This window comes from Rattus rattus, chromosome 5, assembly GCF_011064425.1.
Source record: "Rattus rattus isolate New Zealand chromosome 5, Rrattus_CSIRO_v1, whole genome shotgun sequence".
Classification (NCBI taxonomy): Eukaryota; Metazoa; Chordata; class Mammalia; order Rodentia; family Muridae; genus Rattus; species Rattus rattus.
Window position 1 is genome coordinate 15,113,154 of NC_046158.1, and position 16,570 is coordinate 15,129,723.

The following is a 16,570-nucleotide window of genomic DNA, read 5'->3' on the forward strand; positions in this document are numbered from 1 at the left end:
TAGTTAATAGGGGAAATGATTGATGAAGGTGGGCCCAGCCACAGTGGGTGGTGCCACTCATAGGCAGGTTGTCCTGCGTTGCATAAGAAAGCAGGGAGAGAAAGCCAGTAAGCAGAGTTCCTACTTCAGCTCCTCTCCAGGTCCCTGCCTTGAGTTCCTGCCCTGACTTCCCTTAGTGATGGATTATAAAGTGAAAGCTGAAATGAACCCTTTTCCTCCCAAGTTGCTTTTAGTTGTGGTGTTTACTATAGCAATAGAAAGCAACCTATAATGCTATTAATGCTGTCTTCTAAGAGGACATGTCATGACTATCATATCACCTTCGAATATTGGTGTTTGTACCCATAACTCTATGCTGCTGTCAGGCTTAACCAGGGAAGCTCTTTTTGCAGCGGGCACCCATTTCTGTAGATTCACGGCTAGTCAAAGGGCTGAGGAAAAGGACTGACTGTTTTTTGGTCAGCCTGATAGGGCATCTATATCTCCTCCAAAGCTCAGGGAACAGAATGGATGGGGAGTCAGAAAGAATTGAGTTGAATGAAGGAGAAAGGGTGTGGAACACTGTCTTCCTGGACTCTTCCTGTTGCATGCAGAGTAGCAGCATGAGTGGGAGGGTGAAGGGAATAAGAGAAGATAATGGGAGAATATGGTCAAAATGTTGTTTATATATTTTTTATATATGATAGAATAATTATGTCATGGATGGGAGAGGGGCTCATGAGGCTTCACCCCTTCCTAAGGAGCTATTGGCTGTTAATGGTTGCTGAGGAAAAGGGAGACATTTCCTTTAGTAGTGTAGCCGCTCGTAAGTTGCCCAGATCCAGTCAATATAATCCCTTACTCATGTTCCTGTAAGCAACTGTAACTAAACTCAGTGGACCATCAAAACTCAAAAAGACCTCAAAGTGAAATAAAAACTATTTGGGAAAAGGAAGATCAGCAGGAGTGGATGTCAAGAGAGTAGTATGGTAAATATAATCAAAATGTATTATATCTGTGTATGAAATTATCAAAATTATTTTGTGAAGAAATTTTTTAAGTGTTTCTGCCAATTTTTTCAGTGACTCTTCTAAACATCTATACTATGAATGATGCAAAACACAGTGCAAATCACAAAGGTGTTAAATGTTTTAGCAAAATGCTGGGAATTTAAACATCTGATATACGGGCTGAGTCAATATGGTATAGTTTATTTAGATGGTGAATTATAAAGCAACTGATTTATTCAGAACTTTACAATATACCAAAGTATTTTAGTATGTACTGTTACATAAAGTAGAACACAGAATTCAGTAACTATCAATGTTATTAAGAATGGGGAAAAAAACTGGAAAAAAATAAACTAGAATATTGACATCAGTTGTCTCTGCTCCTATGATTGTCTTCACTTCTACAATGAGCTCCTTAGTCAGAAAATGATACTGTTTTTGTTGATTAACTCCAACAGGTACTTTCAGGATTCATTTCCTGCTAGCTTCTGAGCAACCAAAAAACTCACGTGTGAACTAAAGCTAATATTTACTTCCAGATTCATTTCTTTTCCCGATACTAGAACATTAAAGAGTAATTAAAAGGAAGAAAAAATTTGAATGATGATGACTTTTATAAATACACACATACACATAAAGCTAGAAAGATATCTGTAAAAATGGTGACAGTAATTATCAATAGTAAAATTTTATGGCTTTTTAAATATCTTTTTAACTTAATTTTTATTGTATGTTCTATGATAAACATGTTTCATAATAGAAAGTTTATAATAAAAAAGTTTGCTATCTTTCTAAAACCCAAACACCAAACAGATTTCAGCAAGTCAATGGAATATCAACAGTTATTAAAATATTACAGAAGAGTATTTAATAGCATGAAAAACTTCTGATGTTAGTAACTGATCATACTATCTGACAGTATGCTCAGAATGATCCCAATGTCATTTAAAGATAAACCAAAGCCTATGAATCCATAAAAAAAAAACCCTATAATACATAAAAAAAAAAAAAAAAACCCTATATATGAATGGTACCAAAACATACAGTATTCAGGTGGCAGAATTATATTTTTAAACCATTTTTGCATCTGTATTTTGGCCAATTTTCCTCTAGTAAATAGGAATTTTTTTCTAATAGGCAAAAAAAGCTTTTTAAAAAGTTGAGGTTAAACAAAGCGTTACCTTTTTAAATAACAGAGGAACAGATGCTGATGAGCAGGATACAGAAAGGTCCTCCTACTGAGGTTTTCAAGCTCTACACACCAGTGTCAGTCAATAGGATGCCTGCCTCCCAACACCATGACAGCAGTCAGCAAGAAAACATCCCTTCCTGTTCATACTTCATTATGCTGGACTGGACCAGTGACTCCCACAGCAGAGACCACTGCTAACTACAGCATCAGGCACCATCTGGAACCTTTAGTTTTGACAGTGCTGGGAATCAGATACCTTGGAGCTACGTGTATGCTAGGTTAAGAGTTCACCACTGAGCTATATTCCCAACCTTGTATGGACCCTGGTGGAGAAGGATCTGGAGAAAATAAGTACAGCTATGAGTCTGATTGCAAGTAAACATGATTTGCAATCAAGTGATTATGGAAATGCACTGTTTACACTGCACAGAACACACTCACTAGGGAATTCTACTCTCAGACCTGCTGGAATTCTGAGGTCATCAGAAGACAATTTTCAAGACATTGCCTTCAAGGGTGCCATGTCAATATTGACTGGAAACAATTTCAGAGATGTCACGCTAGAGATGTAAACAGCTCAAGAACCCAGCTTCCTGTTTATATAATTAGAAATCGCTTTACTGCTAGCCACAAAGTGAGTCAGGATTCTGATTTAATCTGAGTTTCTTGACTTTCCACATACTAAACCAGACTACAAAGAGCAGCTGTAAAGCCAGAAGACAGGAAGGACAGAAATAAATACAGACATGTGTCCTCTAGCCCAAACAATGAGACAGCTACAGAACTAGATTATCAGTTCAATCTATTTCTAGATCGCTGTCTTCACTGTGACAGGTGGCAGAGTTTCGCACAGATGTCAGCACCAAGACTTCCTTTTCTGGGAGCAATCCAAATTCCTGTAGGAAAGCTTCAAGGTCTACAGCAAAGAAATCTTCGCCCAGCTGGTCAGTGACACGAACAAAATTGCCAATCAATTCACCCGCCTTGTAGATGAGCAGAGCAGGAAGGGCATTCCGGGTAAAACGACTGCTGGCCCCAATAACCGAGCTCCTCACTCGGCAGAATTTGACAGTGGGGTACTCTGCGGCAAGGCAGATCATGCAGCCATTCATGGCTTCAGTCCCTGGGACACCATCTTCATAAATATGAACCATGATAAGGGTGCTTTTCTGCTCTTTATCAATCATATCTAAAAATCCTTCTCCACTGGGGATCTCAAGCACTTGCTTGAATTGGGGCCCTTTATGAAGCTGCTGCCGCATCTCGTCCATCCTCTGCTTCCGATACTGCTGCAGAAACTCTTCATCATCCAAATTCTTGTCCATCATACCACACTCCTTCAGAGTCATCTGCAGGAAAACCAGCAGACATGGAGAACCAAGACAGACACGGAACATATGTGATTGATGTAGATATGTACCCAGTACTTAGAAACATGAGGCTTCACACTAGTGTCTTATTCATATTATATCGTCTCTTAAAATTTGTATGGATAGAGGTGTATTTTATGTGCACCAGGTGCATGCTGGAGCCTGTGGAGGCCAGAAGGGGGCACTGGCTCCCCAGGAACTGCAGTTACAAAGGTTGTGAGCCACCACATAGGTGCTGGGAACCAACCCTGGATCATCTATAAAAACAAGTACTTTTAACAGCTGAATCTTCTTTCCAGATCATCTTTGAAATGTTTTCATTACTTTGACTTTCAGGGATCAGGGGAAGGGAGCATGCTCATACCATGGTGCTCCTGTGGAAGTTAGAGGACAACTTGCAGGATTTAGGTTAAGACTTATGCCCTTGGCCATCGTGACTGAATTCACCTATGACTGAATTCTTGAGTTAATCTCATTGGAAGAACTTTAATAACTCCATTTTGTAAATGTAGGTATTAACCCAAAGATTTTACATTATTTGCACAAATTCACACAAGTATAAAGTACAAGACTAGGATTCAAACTAGAACTTTTAAAGATCTCTTTTTATCTTTTAATTATGTGTATATATGTATGTGTGTGGGGAGGTATGCATGTGCCTACATAGTTCAAAAGAGGGTGTCAGATTCCCAGGAGCAGTTGGAAGTCATCTTTTGAGTTCTGAGAACCACACTGGGGTCTCTAAGAGCAGTGTCTATTCTTATCCAATAAGCCATCTCTCTAGCCCCTTAAACTAGATTTTAGAAACTCAAGTTTGAAACTTCAATACCATTTTGCTTCTCATTCCAATACAGCAGCACCACATAGTACCACGTTCCCTCTGAGCATTCCTGTCAGTCTAGACTAAGTTCTAGTCACTCTTACCTCTTTTTGAAAAGACAACACAATTAAGGAACTTCCAAAGGAACACAGCTCACATCCACATGACACATGACGAGTGATAAATTGCACTTTAAGGTTTATTCATTTTATGTGTGTTTTGCTGCATATATTTATGTGCACCAAATGAGTGCTTGGTGCCTTTGGAGGTCAGATCTCCTGGAACCGGAGTCATGGATGTTTGTGGACCACTTTGTGGGTGCTGGGGGATCAAACCCAGGTCCTCTGCAAGAACATGTGTTCTTAACCATTGAGCCAGCTCTCCAGTCCAAAAATTTTTTTTTCAATTCTGAAACAAGGTTTCCCTGTGTAGAACAGGCTAGCCTGGTTCTCACTATGTATCCCAGGCTGGTTTCAAACAAACAATCCTGAGCCTGTCTTAGCCTCCCATGTAGTGGAATTAGACATGTACTACCAGGCTCTGCTTTTTTATTGCCAGTTAGCTGACTGTAGCTGTCTTACTCGTGCAGCAGCAGCTATGGGTGTCTCATAACCTGCTTTTGTCTCTAGGCAATGTTAACTACCTTATAATGACTGAGCATGGTAGCTCTCCACCCCTTTAATCCCAGCAATCAGGAGGCAGGTACAGATGGGTCTTTATGATCTACAGCCTGGTCTACACAGTGAGTTCTAGGCCAGCACAGTGAGACTCTGTCTCAAAAGAAAAAAATTAATAATTTATAAATATTTCTTCATGCTTCAAAGCATTTTTACAAATTGATATACATACATCATACTGACCTCCCTCCGGCCTCATTTCTGTCAGACAGAGCAGAATCTCTTACAACTGACCTGTGGTCACATGACTGCTGTTTCATTTTGGTGTCTCTGCTCAACAGCTGTGAGCAGCAGGCACACTATGCTATAGCCAGCTTACCTGACAGATCTTTCTCCTGGCCTGGTGCAGCAATACATCTCTGACTAACCCTGTATAGACTAGAGGTGGTAAGCAGGGGCCACACTAAACTGGAACACTGGATCAGTAGTGTCATAACCAGCATCTTTCTGAATTCTCTTTACCAATCTTCTTCCCATTGCTCTAAGTTTGGATGATTTGACTGCATCTTTTAGCTGATACCGCCTTTGTCTAGGTTTTATGCCCTGAAATCATTCCCCAGTCAAAGTGATCGACTTAGTTTTATCTGCATCCTCATGTTGGCTGATATTTTTAAATGTCAACTTGTTCTTGCTTGCTGAGCTCCAGTTGAAGGAGAAGAGGGGATAAGTAAGGAGGTGCCCATACCATGGCTCGTACAAAGCAGACTGCCCGCAAATGTACTAGAGGTAAAGAACCCAGGAAACAAATGGCTACAAAAGCCGCTCGCAAGAGTGCACCCTCTACTGGAGGGGTGAAGAAACCTCATCGTTACTGGTACTGTAGCACTCAGTGAAATCAGATGCTATCAGAAGTCCACTGAACTTCTGATTAGCAAGCTCCCCTTTCAGCGTCTGGTGTGAGAAATTGCTCAGGACTTCAAAAAGACCTGCGCTTCCAGAGAGCAGCTATTGGTGCTTTGCAGGAGGCAAGTGAGACCTATCTGGTTGGCCTTTTTGAAGATACCAACCTGTGTGCTGTCCATGCTAAACGTGTAACAATTATGCCATAAGACATCCAGCTAGCACACCACATACGCGGAGAACGTGCTTAAGTGTCCACTATGAGGGGAAACATTTCATTCTCAAAAAAATTTTTTTCCTCTTCTTCCTGTTATCAGTAGTTTTGAATGTTAGATATTTTTTCCATGGGGTCAAAGGTACCTAAGTATATGATTGCGAGTGGAAACATAGGGGACAGAATCAGGTATTGGCAGTTTCTTCACGTTCATTTGTGTGTGAATTTTTAATATAAATGCAAGATATAAAGCATTAACGCAAGCAAAATGTTTCTGTGAATACATTTCAACAGTTCAACCTTATAACAATTATAAATAAACCTATTAAAATTTTCTGGACAATGCCAGCATTTGGATTTTTTTAAAATAAGTAAATTTCTTATTGACAGCAAAAAAAAGTCAACTTCCTGTTACGCTGTGTGCCTGCTCTCCATGCAGATGGAGGTCAGAAGACAACAGTGGAGCTAGTTCTCTCCTCCCTCCTTTACATGGGTTCTGGGGACTGAACTCAAGTCACCAGGCTTGTCTAACAAACTCCTTTCTCCACTGAACCCTTCTTCTGGCCCCAGTGCCTGACAGCTTTAAGCCACTGCTAACTGATCTGAGGCACTCAGGAACACTTCTTCCATAGTCAGAGGAACAAGAGAGACCTTTAATGCTGATAAGATAAGGTGTCAGGGGCCTGGGCTCAAGTATCTCCCAGACTGTCTATTCTATTTACTGTCTCCACAAAATAATCATGAACACAATTAGGAAATATATGTTCCAGAACCCTGGAAAAATAAGGGATATGACCTCATCTAGCATGAAATAAAAGCATAGGCTCAGGAAGAGACTTTGCCATAACAATGTATAGCTGAGTTGAGAGCAAACCCAGATGCACCCCAAGTTATAACAGGGCTCCCAGCTTTGCCCTGCATTTCAATGCACCTCAGGAGTCAAATCTACTTTCCTCCTTTCCTGAATCACCATGCCCATTTCCAGCAGCCAGGGAAGCCTTGAAGAAGCCATTACCTTCCCACTGATTTTCTCCTGGAGGTCCTTCTGTTTCTGCTGCTCCTCCTCTTCATCCAGATGGGACCTGCAGCTCATAGACAGCTTTTTGATCAGCCGCTCCATCTCCCGGCACTGCTCCTCCCTCTGCTCTGTCTCCAACTGCTTGAAGCGGCGCCAGTCATTGATCACCCCTTTTGGACCTGAATAGGACGAGCATAACTGAGAACAGACCAGGGGCTTTGGGCCGCTGACATCTGTGACAGGATTCACATTGGCACGGAGCCTGCTGTATCTATGACACAGTTAGCAGGGGCCTCTGTGGGCACAAGGAGGTCTACTGCAGCGCACTTTGCAGGAATTAAATGGCCAACCTAATGCTCAACATCCTACAAGTTATGATTCATCTACTCGAAGGTAAAGAAGAAACATGTAGAAAGAAGGGAATTCGACACAGAGAGGTCCTGGTAGCCCACATCTGCAATATCAGCATTCCACACTGGAAGATCACATGTTCAGCCTGAGTTATAGTAAGATCCTCCCTCCAAAAACCAAGGGCTGTGAATACAGTTCAGCTGCAAGAGTACTAACCAAGCATTCACAAAGCCGTAGATTTGATCCCCAGCACCCAAAGGCAAGAGGGGGCAAGATCAGACAGTTCTACATATCTTGACATAAAAGATACTCCAAAAATAATAAGCTAGGCATAGTGATGCATGCCAGGAATCCCTACTGAAGAAACTGAGGATGGAGGATCATTTGAGATTAGGAGTTCAAGGCCAGCTTGAACGACATGAGACACTATCTCTAAAAAGGTGGCAAAAATTTCAAAACCTGTTAAACATAGAAGGAGAGAAACTAAATGAAAAAATACTGTTGCTGGCTAAACTACAAGCATTACCTCAACTTAAGCAATCTGACAATATTAGGATGTTAGAGTGGGTTGGGCTGTGGGTCAGTGGTAGAGCACTTGCAAAGCATGAACAAAGCCCTCGGCCAATCCCCAGAAGTAGAAAGTTACAAACTAAAAACAATACACAGTAGTATAAGAACCACTGAGATGACTCACCACACAGGGATCCTACAGTATAAGCCTGGAGACCTGAAGTAAATAAATCCCTGGAATTTAACTGTGAAGATGAGAGAACCCACTCAAAAAAGTCCTCTTCTCTCCATACTGGTATCCTGGAATTGTAACCAAGCATACAGGCCATGCATATACATACAATAATAAAACAGACTTTAACTTAAGAAAACTATCAGTGTAAAAACGACATTTCTAGGAATTAATCCCACCAGTATACTCAGATACACGATTTACGGGTTGTCAAACACGCTCCAGCCAGTTCCCTTCCATGCTGATATGCATACAGATTTGCATTGCACAGAGAAAGGGCAGAAGCAAGCACAATGAAGGACTACACTATGTTATCTCTGGAAGGAAAGTGGGACTGGAGTTGGAGAAAGGAGAGCAGGACTTCTAACAGATATACTTCAAAGGCCACTTTTCCAGCCCATTTCCAGAGCTCAGAGCCTTCAGTACCTGTATTGATTGAAATGCCTTCGCCTGCCAGCTCAGCCTCCGCAGGCGTGGAACTACTGGCTGGGGCTCCCCTGCCTCTGTCTTTGTCTTCATGGTCACTGTCCTCATCCTCACTGGTGCTGTAGTAGTACTGCAATTTCTCCCCCAGCAACTTGTCATCCAGGGTTGTCATGGCACCTAGAAGAGAGCAATGTATCTGGCTGGAGCAAAGAAGACACGAACCAGACACTTGGACTGACTGACTCCCCACAACGTTATACGACTCTGAAGGTGTCTTCATAAGCAGAATCTCAGCAAACCCCAACCCTGGATCTATGCCATAGTTTACCAGGCTTTTGCTAGAGCAGGCAAAACCAAGACTTAGATAAGGCACATTCTTTGCCGAGCTCCGCCACAAACACTGGAGCTGTTAACAGGCCCACAGATGTGTGATTCCAGGAGCCTGAGAGGTACATTACTGTCTACTGGTGTGGACTGGGTAAGAGGAATCTACTGCTCATGGTTTTTACTCATACACGCTTTTAGTTTTAAGACTGCTAGCTAACAAATCGGGAAAAAGTCCTCAGGGAAAACCTCAAAAGGGACTACCAAGGGTAGGTATACCATTGAAACTAAGTCATTCACTCCTTCCTTGCCTCACTAAGAGCCTAGATAAATGGTCTGAGGTTGGACCAAATCTGACCAGCTAAAGCAAGTCTCCACAACAAAATTTAAGTAAGAGTCAGATGTTTAAAGAACACCTAGGACCCAGGTATTTTGAGGAAAGATTCCATTCAGTGCTTTAGAAGTCTGTTTAAGAATCCAGCAGGAATGACTAGTCAAAAACAAAAACAAAACGTCCTTCCTCTAAGCATCCCTACACTGGACTGCCTTAAGAGACTCAGCACATGGTATTTACACTATTACAGTGTACCTCTCTCCCACACAGTCAGGATCTCTGTGCGGGCTGAACAACAAACAATCAAGAGGAAAGTGCCAGCACCAAGGAAAGGAAGAAAACTTTTGAAAGCTCCTTGTCAGGGATGTGCCAGAGGGCCACAACTCCGTCCAAGAAACATCAGTGCTGTGCAATGGGTGAAATAGGGCCAGAGTGGAGTGTACTAAGGAGGCTGGGCTGCTGAGAGGCGCCAGCACACTGGCAGACAAAAGTGGCATGCATGTGCAGAGCAGATGGTAAACCTCAAGTGGGGATAGTAAACTTGAAGAGCTGGAGGATCATGAAGAGGGTGGGAGCAGCAGTGAAGTGAGCTGGGCAGGGCCAGTGAAAGGCTTGCAAGAGAGGCAGGGCAGGGAGGAGGGTTAAAAGAAAGTAGGACAGTGAGGAGGGCGGGGCTACGCTTCCAGGAAGGCGGAGCTTATGGGACAAACGGGCAGGGACAGAAGGCTAAGTAAAGCAGAGCTGAAAGGCCAGGGTGGAGAAAGACGAAGCCATAAGGAAGGCGGGGTTGAGGAGGCGGAGCAGTGAGGAAGGCAAGGCTGAGGAGGGACGGGCTGAAGAGGAGCAGCCTGGAGAATGGAGCGGGAGAAGGGCGGGCTGAGGAGGCGGGGCAGCGTGGAAGACGGAGCTGGGTAGGGCAGATGAGGAGGGCGGTACTGATGAGGAAACGCTCGGAGTCTCGAAAGGAGTTTGAGACGCACGGGAGAAACTGGAATCCAGGAGCCCGGAGGCAAAGTAGCTCGCCCAAGGCGCGCAAACCCCTGCTCCACCCATGTCTAGGCCGGCTGCTTCCTCGCGCCCACGCCTGTGCGCTTAGTTACCTCGCTCACTCAGTCTGATCCTTCTGGACTAGCAACTCCGGTCACCAACGAAGAACGCTCGCTTAGAGAAAGAGAAGAGACCGAAAGCCTTGAGCAACAGAGAAAAGCTGCAGTGGACTCTGCGGACCAATCACTCGGCCTTCCGGCGTCACGGCGGACACACGCTGCCCAATCACAAGAAACTTATCTCGGCGTCTGAGGAGAAGCTACGGGTCTTAGCTTAGGACAAAACACCTCGGTGTGTACTTCTACTTTAAAATAAGAAAACTTTATTTCTGTTCCAAGTTCCTAGAAAAGTTACACATGAATATTAAAGCGAAAAATAGCTCAAAAACATTAATTTCTTCAAGAATAAGTAATTCAAAGGGCAAAAGTTGTATGACAGCCTGAATTGGATTATTGGACAAGAAACGGGCGTGGACAACTGAAGAAATTTGAGTAACTCGTATCAACTAATATTGGTCAAATAGTTGACTCGACAGTTTACAGAGTACTTCAGTTATGTATCGGGATAACCTTTGAAAATTCTAGAGATCAAGGAAACTACCCTATTTTTTTTTTCTTTTTTCTTTTTTTCGGAGCTGGGGACCGAACCCAGGGCCTTGCGCTTTCTAGGCAAGCGCTCTACCACTGAGCTAAATCCCCAACCCCGAAACTACCCTATTTTTGAAAACTTTTGTTAAACCTCAGATGATTTCAAACTGCTTAGTTGGGGTGTCTAGTACACAACTGTGAAATTGCTCTTAAAACCGTGTGTAAATTAAGATAAGAATGTTCGATTTATATAAAATACAGGGCTCTTAATTTGAAGAAGGAGGTTCTCTATTCACGTTTCTAGGACCTCCTATATGTTTCTGCAAATTTGTCTACGTGCACGTTTTCATCAGAAGCTATTTGTTCAGACTGTGAGAGACAGCATCCTCCAGTCCCCTCACCCCCAACATACCTTTAAAACAATTCATTTTAAAAGCTCCTTTGGGAGCTTTTACATTTTTGCGTGAAAGATAAATAAATACCTTACCTTATTCAGCTGTATGTGCACAGTAATGTTATGTGTGTGATCTGCTTTAAATGGCACAGCCGGAGCTCAGAAAGAGTGCCTCTGGGCAAAAGAGATCCCTATAAATATTTTTTTTAGTGAATATTTGAAAGCCTGTAAAATGACTTAGCCAGCAAAAGTACCTTGGGTCCTGAGTTCAATCCTTGGGATGTGCATGGCGGAAGACAAGAAGTGACGTGACTCTGGAAAGCAGTCCTCTGAATTACACAGGGTCATCCCCCACCCCATGTAATAAGTAAATGTAAGATATGTTTCACATATACATTTAGTAAATGTTTTGGCTTTGATTTTACTTTTATTCAGTTCTCCCTAATATGGCAGTCTTCTTCACCCTCTGCAGTCCTTGAAAGTTCACCTCAGTGCCGTCCAGCAAGCCTCCATTTCCCTGGCCAATTTCTTCTCTCACTTTCAAAGAAACAATTCATATCTTTTCTCTCAAATTTCAATACCTCTTCCACTCTAATAACTCTGACTCTTTCTTCCCCCTGAAAAGCAAAAACACTCAGAAGAGACCGGCATTTGATTAAATACCCAAAATGTACCCAACATTCTCTTACATCCATTTACTAAATGAATCACTGGTACAGGAGTTCCCAATTCCTTGAGCTAATAAATAACACTGTTCCTCTCTTTCTCTCCTGCTTTAACAGGCTTCTTTTCTACAGCATATTATACTTTCTCATCCTTAAAAAATATAAGACACTTTTAAAAGTCTAAAATTGAGGGATATCTATCAATATTATAAAAATGTATATCTTGTAGTCTAATCATTCCACTTACAGAGGATTAGCCTATCCTACAGATAAGATGAAGGTATGTATATATTGTTACATTTAATAATGGGGTTTTACTTTATTAATAAAGTACTTAATAAGAAGTATGGAGGCTCATGCCTGTTCATACTCAGAACGTTGAAAGAGAAGAGTCAAGTTGGGCAAAAGAGACTCTACTTCAAAACAATAAAATAAATAGATCAGTGCCCTCTCCCCACGCTGACTGGTGGTCGTTCTAGTTTTTTTGCTCCCATTGCTCATCGCAGGCACCAGCCGACCCACCAGCTTTCGGACTGTGGCCAACTTCGAGCTTATCTTCCTTGCCATCAAGCCAGATGGCGTGCAGCGCCGCCTGGTGAGCGAGATCATCAAAGGATTCGAGTTGAAGGGGTTCCGCCTGGTGGCCATGAAGCTTGGGCTTCTGAAGAACACCTGAAGCAGCATTATACTGACCTGAGATGCTGGGGCAAACCGATCTAGCGGGTTTGAAAACAGGGGGATTCGTGGGGATTTCTGCATTCTAGTTGGCAGGAACATCATCCATGGCAGTAATTCATTGGAGAGTACTGAGAAAGAAATCGGTCTATGGTTTAAGCCCAAGAAACTGACTATAAGTCTGGTCCTCATGACCGGGTGTACGAGTAGACATGGAGAAATCAGAGTCCTTTTCAGCACTACTGATGGGGCTCCTGGACACCGCTCTTCATCCCACTGACTGGATGGACCATCTTTTCTAAAACAATAAAGACTTTGGAACTGGTAAAAATAAAATAAAATAAAATAAAATAAATAGATCAGTATATATCAGCCAAATTTCTACATAAAAAAATCACACAAACAACATTACATATACATAAAGACAAAGGTAGAAATCACTAGCAAATATATAAGACATAAGAGTTATCTTTGCAGAGCAAATGAGAACCAGTAGAAAGAACACTTTTACAGTTTTTATATGCAATTTTAATCATTTAATAAGCATTATCCATTATAATATTGTCATAGTTATGGTTCTATTGCTCTGAAGAGGCACCACGACCAAGGCAACGCTTAGAAAAGAAAGCATTTAATTGGGCAGCTTGCTTACAGTTTAAAGCAGTGATTCTCAACCTGTGGGTCATACCTTTGGGGATCAAACAACTGTAGCCAAATCATAGTTATGAAGTAGCAAAGAAAATAACTGTATGGTTGGTGGTCACCATAACATGAGGAACTGTGTTAGAGGGTGCAGCATTGGGAAGGGTGAGGACCACTGGTTTAGAGGGTTAATTCATGATCATCGCAGTCCTGCATGGCGCTAGAGCAGTAGCTGAGAGTTGTACACCCTGATTCATAGTCAGAGAGACACTGTGCTTGGGGCGAGCTTTTTTTTAACTTTTTATTGATTGTTTGTGAATTTCGCATCATGTCCCCAACCCCACTCATCTCCCCATCCTTCATATCTCATGCGCTCGCCCTTTTTTATTATTCTTTAACCTATTTTTCTCCCTCCTGGTCCACCCTCTGACACTTCCTCGTCCTCCTCCCCTGTCTCCAAGAGGATGTCCCCACCCCCAACCCCACCCCACCAAACCTCCCCCTTCCCTGGGGTCTTAAGTCTGAGTGTCCGTGGCACTTCCTTCAGGCTTAGAAATCAGAATGAAGAGCCTGATGACCTATGGACAGCAGTAGGAACACATAAAGGGAACTGATTATTTCAAGGATGCTATACTGTCTAGTTTTGTGTGTCAACTTGACACAAGCTGGAGTTATCACAGAGAAAGGAGTCTCAGTTGTGGAAATGCCTTCATGAGACCCAGCTGTAAGGCATTTTCTCAACTAGAGGTCAAGGTGGGAGGACCCAGTCCATTGTGGGTGGTGCTGTCCCTGGGCTGGTGGTCTTGGGTTCTATAAGAAAGCAAGCTGAGCAAGCCAGGGGAAGCAAGCCAGTAAGTAACATCCCTCCATGGCCTCTGCATCAGCTCCTGCTTCCTGACCTGCTTGAGTTCCAGTCCTGACATCCTTTAGTGATGACCAGCAACATGGAAGCAAGCTGAATAAACCCTTTCCTCCCCAACTTGCTTCTTGGTCATGATGTTTGTGCAGGAATAGAAGACAGATGGCCGTGGTGGTACTCACCTCGCTATGATTAAAATTAGATTTCTCGTTGTCACAAAGAAGCCTTAGCATCTGTGACCCCTGACGAAGGGTTTATATTGCAGTGATGAAACACTCTGACCAAGAGAGGAAAGGGTTTATTCAGCTTACACATCTATTTATCAACACTATTTATCAACAAGGAACTTAGAGCAGGAACTCAATCAAGTAGGGCAGGAATCTGTAGGCAAGAGCTGATACAGAGGCCATGGAGGGATGCTGCTTACTGATTTGCTCGACATGGCTTGCTCAGCCTGCCTTCTATAGAACCCACAACTACCAGCCCAGGGATGGCACCACCCAAAATGGGCTATGCCTTCCCCCATTGATCACTAATTGAGATAATGCCTTATAGATGGATGTCATGGAGGCATTTCCTCAACTGAGGCACCGTCCTCACTGATGACTAGCTTGTGTTGAAGTTGACACACAAAACCAGGCGGTTCCAGGAATTTGGAATAAAAGCCTTTTTTATCTTCCAACTTGCTGGCTTGTTGCTAATAATGGTTCTACCATCAATTTATCTATTAAATTATTGGCTTTACTGTGTGGCACTGGAACGAGACCTGTTACAGTTATGTGATGTGACAACCCACTGTTAAATGTTGGGTTTTGCAGGTGTAATTAAGGTTACTAATCATTTGACTTGAAAATAAAGAAATTATTCTTGTCAGTGCAAAAATACAGTTCTCATTTCAAAGGGAATAAGAAGAGAGTTTATTCTGGAGCCAAATATGAGTGACCATGACCCAGGATTCAGGCTGTCACAAAGACCACATTCAACAGTTTCATGAAGACAGCATAGCTAGAGTAAAGAAAACCATTCGGGTTAGCAAATTATAGCAAAGCGGGGAAATCTCTGCTATAGGCGCCAGGCACCACCCAATGACATTTGTTGTTTTGGATTGGTAGATTCTAGGGCTCTGCAAATATATTTCAAATAGCTTTGCATGATAGTCACAGAATGTGAGGTCAGACAGGAGGTGAGTGAATGGCTATTAAGGGTGCTAAGTATAGTCTCTAAGATTATCTGGTTCTGGATCTACAACATTCCAACTCTCTACATCATAACATCCTAACTAACCAAGTAACCTTATAAAACATTTAAACATGGGCATTTTTGTTTTGTTTGTGTGTGGGGGGGAATTCTAGCATAACAGAAGCCAGAAATCACTGACGTATATGAGGAATTCAATAATATTGGTTGCTGGTCTAAATTTGAAAAGGAAACTATGTGAAAAGGAATTGGACAATATAAATAAGCAAAGAAACTCAATGTTGGTGACCTGCAAGACAATGGGACTTGTGCCATATACCGAGGAGCAGAATGAGTGAGGAGGTGGATTCTTCCTTGAGGCTCCAGAAAGGAATGGACATTGCTTTTGGATTGGTGGATGTGAAGGCTCTGTAATAGCCTCACATACAGACATCTTCATTTCAGTCTTAGAGTTTTGGCTTGCAGAAAATGTGAAATAATAAACTTGCATTGACTGGGCATGGTGGTACATGCCTTTAGTCCCAGTACTCAGGAGGCAGAGGCAGTTTAATCTCTGAGTTTGAGACCAGGCTGGTTTACAGAGTGAGTTCCAGGACAACCAAGGATACACAGAGAACCCCTGTCTAAAAAAAAAAATTAAGTAAACAAACAAATAAGTAAATAGTAAACAAATTTGTATTATGTTAATAAAATGCAGTCATAAAAAAGAGGGAAATGTGGATTAATGTCTGTATGTAGGTGGAGGCAGGCACAAGATAAGACAAGGCCTGAGATTGGACAGTAGAAAAGAGAGTGGGCACAGAGTTTTTGTGAGGCGGGAGAGATAGAAGAGAGGAGGAGAAAGATGGCGGAAAAGCAGAAGAATGTCCCAGATCCATGTGGCTTTAACAGACACAGGTAGCTGTGAATATCTTATAAGGGATGGATAATAACAAGACAACTTGTCTTATCAAGATGGGAAGTTTATATTAATATCAATTGGCTCTGAGTTTATTGTGTGGACGTTTTGTGGGGTAAAAATTTACTGATATAAATCTGATTGATAAATTAAAAGAATACAGTCATTTGTTGTAACAAAGAAAAATACTGTGTAGATGAGCCCAGAAAAAAACCCACTACACACAGGTGTGCACATAAATTCATAAAGACAAACACATTTTTAAATGTTTATAAAAGATAGAAAGTAACTGAGGAACACACCGGTTGC

At 42.2% G+C, this 16,570-nt stretch overlaps 1 protein-coding gene and 1 pseudogene across 1 annotated transcript; one reads left to right on the forward strand and one right to left on the reverse strand.

The window, feature by feature from the left end:
• LOC116900048 overlaps positions 1-12,875 on the forward strand; it is a 194,218-nt pseudogene extending 181,343 nt beyond the window's left edge.
• LOC116901351 (phosducin-like protein) lies at positions 1,171-10,554 on the reverse strand. The gene is made up of 4 exons (XM_032903198.1): positions 10,398-10,554; positions 8,640-8,816; positions 7,118-7,299; positions 1,171-3,530 (listed from the first exon to the last, which is right to left on the reverse strand). Exons 2-4 carry the CDS (start codon positions 8,809-8,811, stop codon positions 2,979-2,981), a joined length of 906 nt encoding a protein of 301 aa, XP_032759089.1. The 5' UTR covers positions 8,812-8,816; positions 10,398-10,554; the 3' UTR covers positions 1,171-2,978.
• Positions 12,876-16,570: the final 3,695 nt, after the last annotated feature.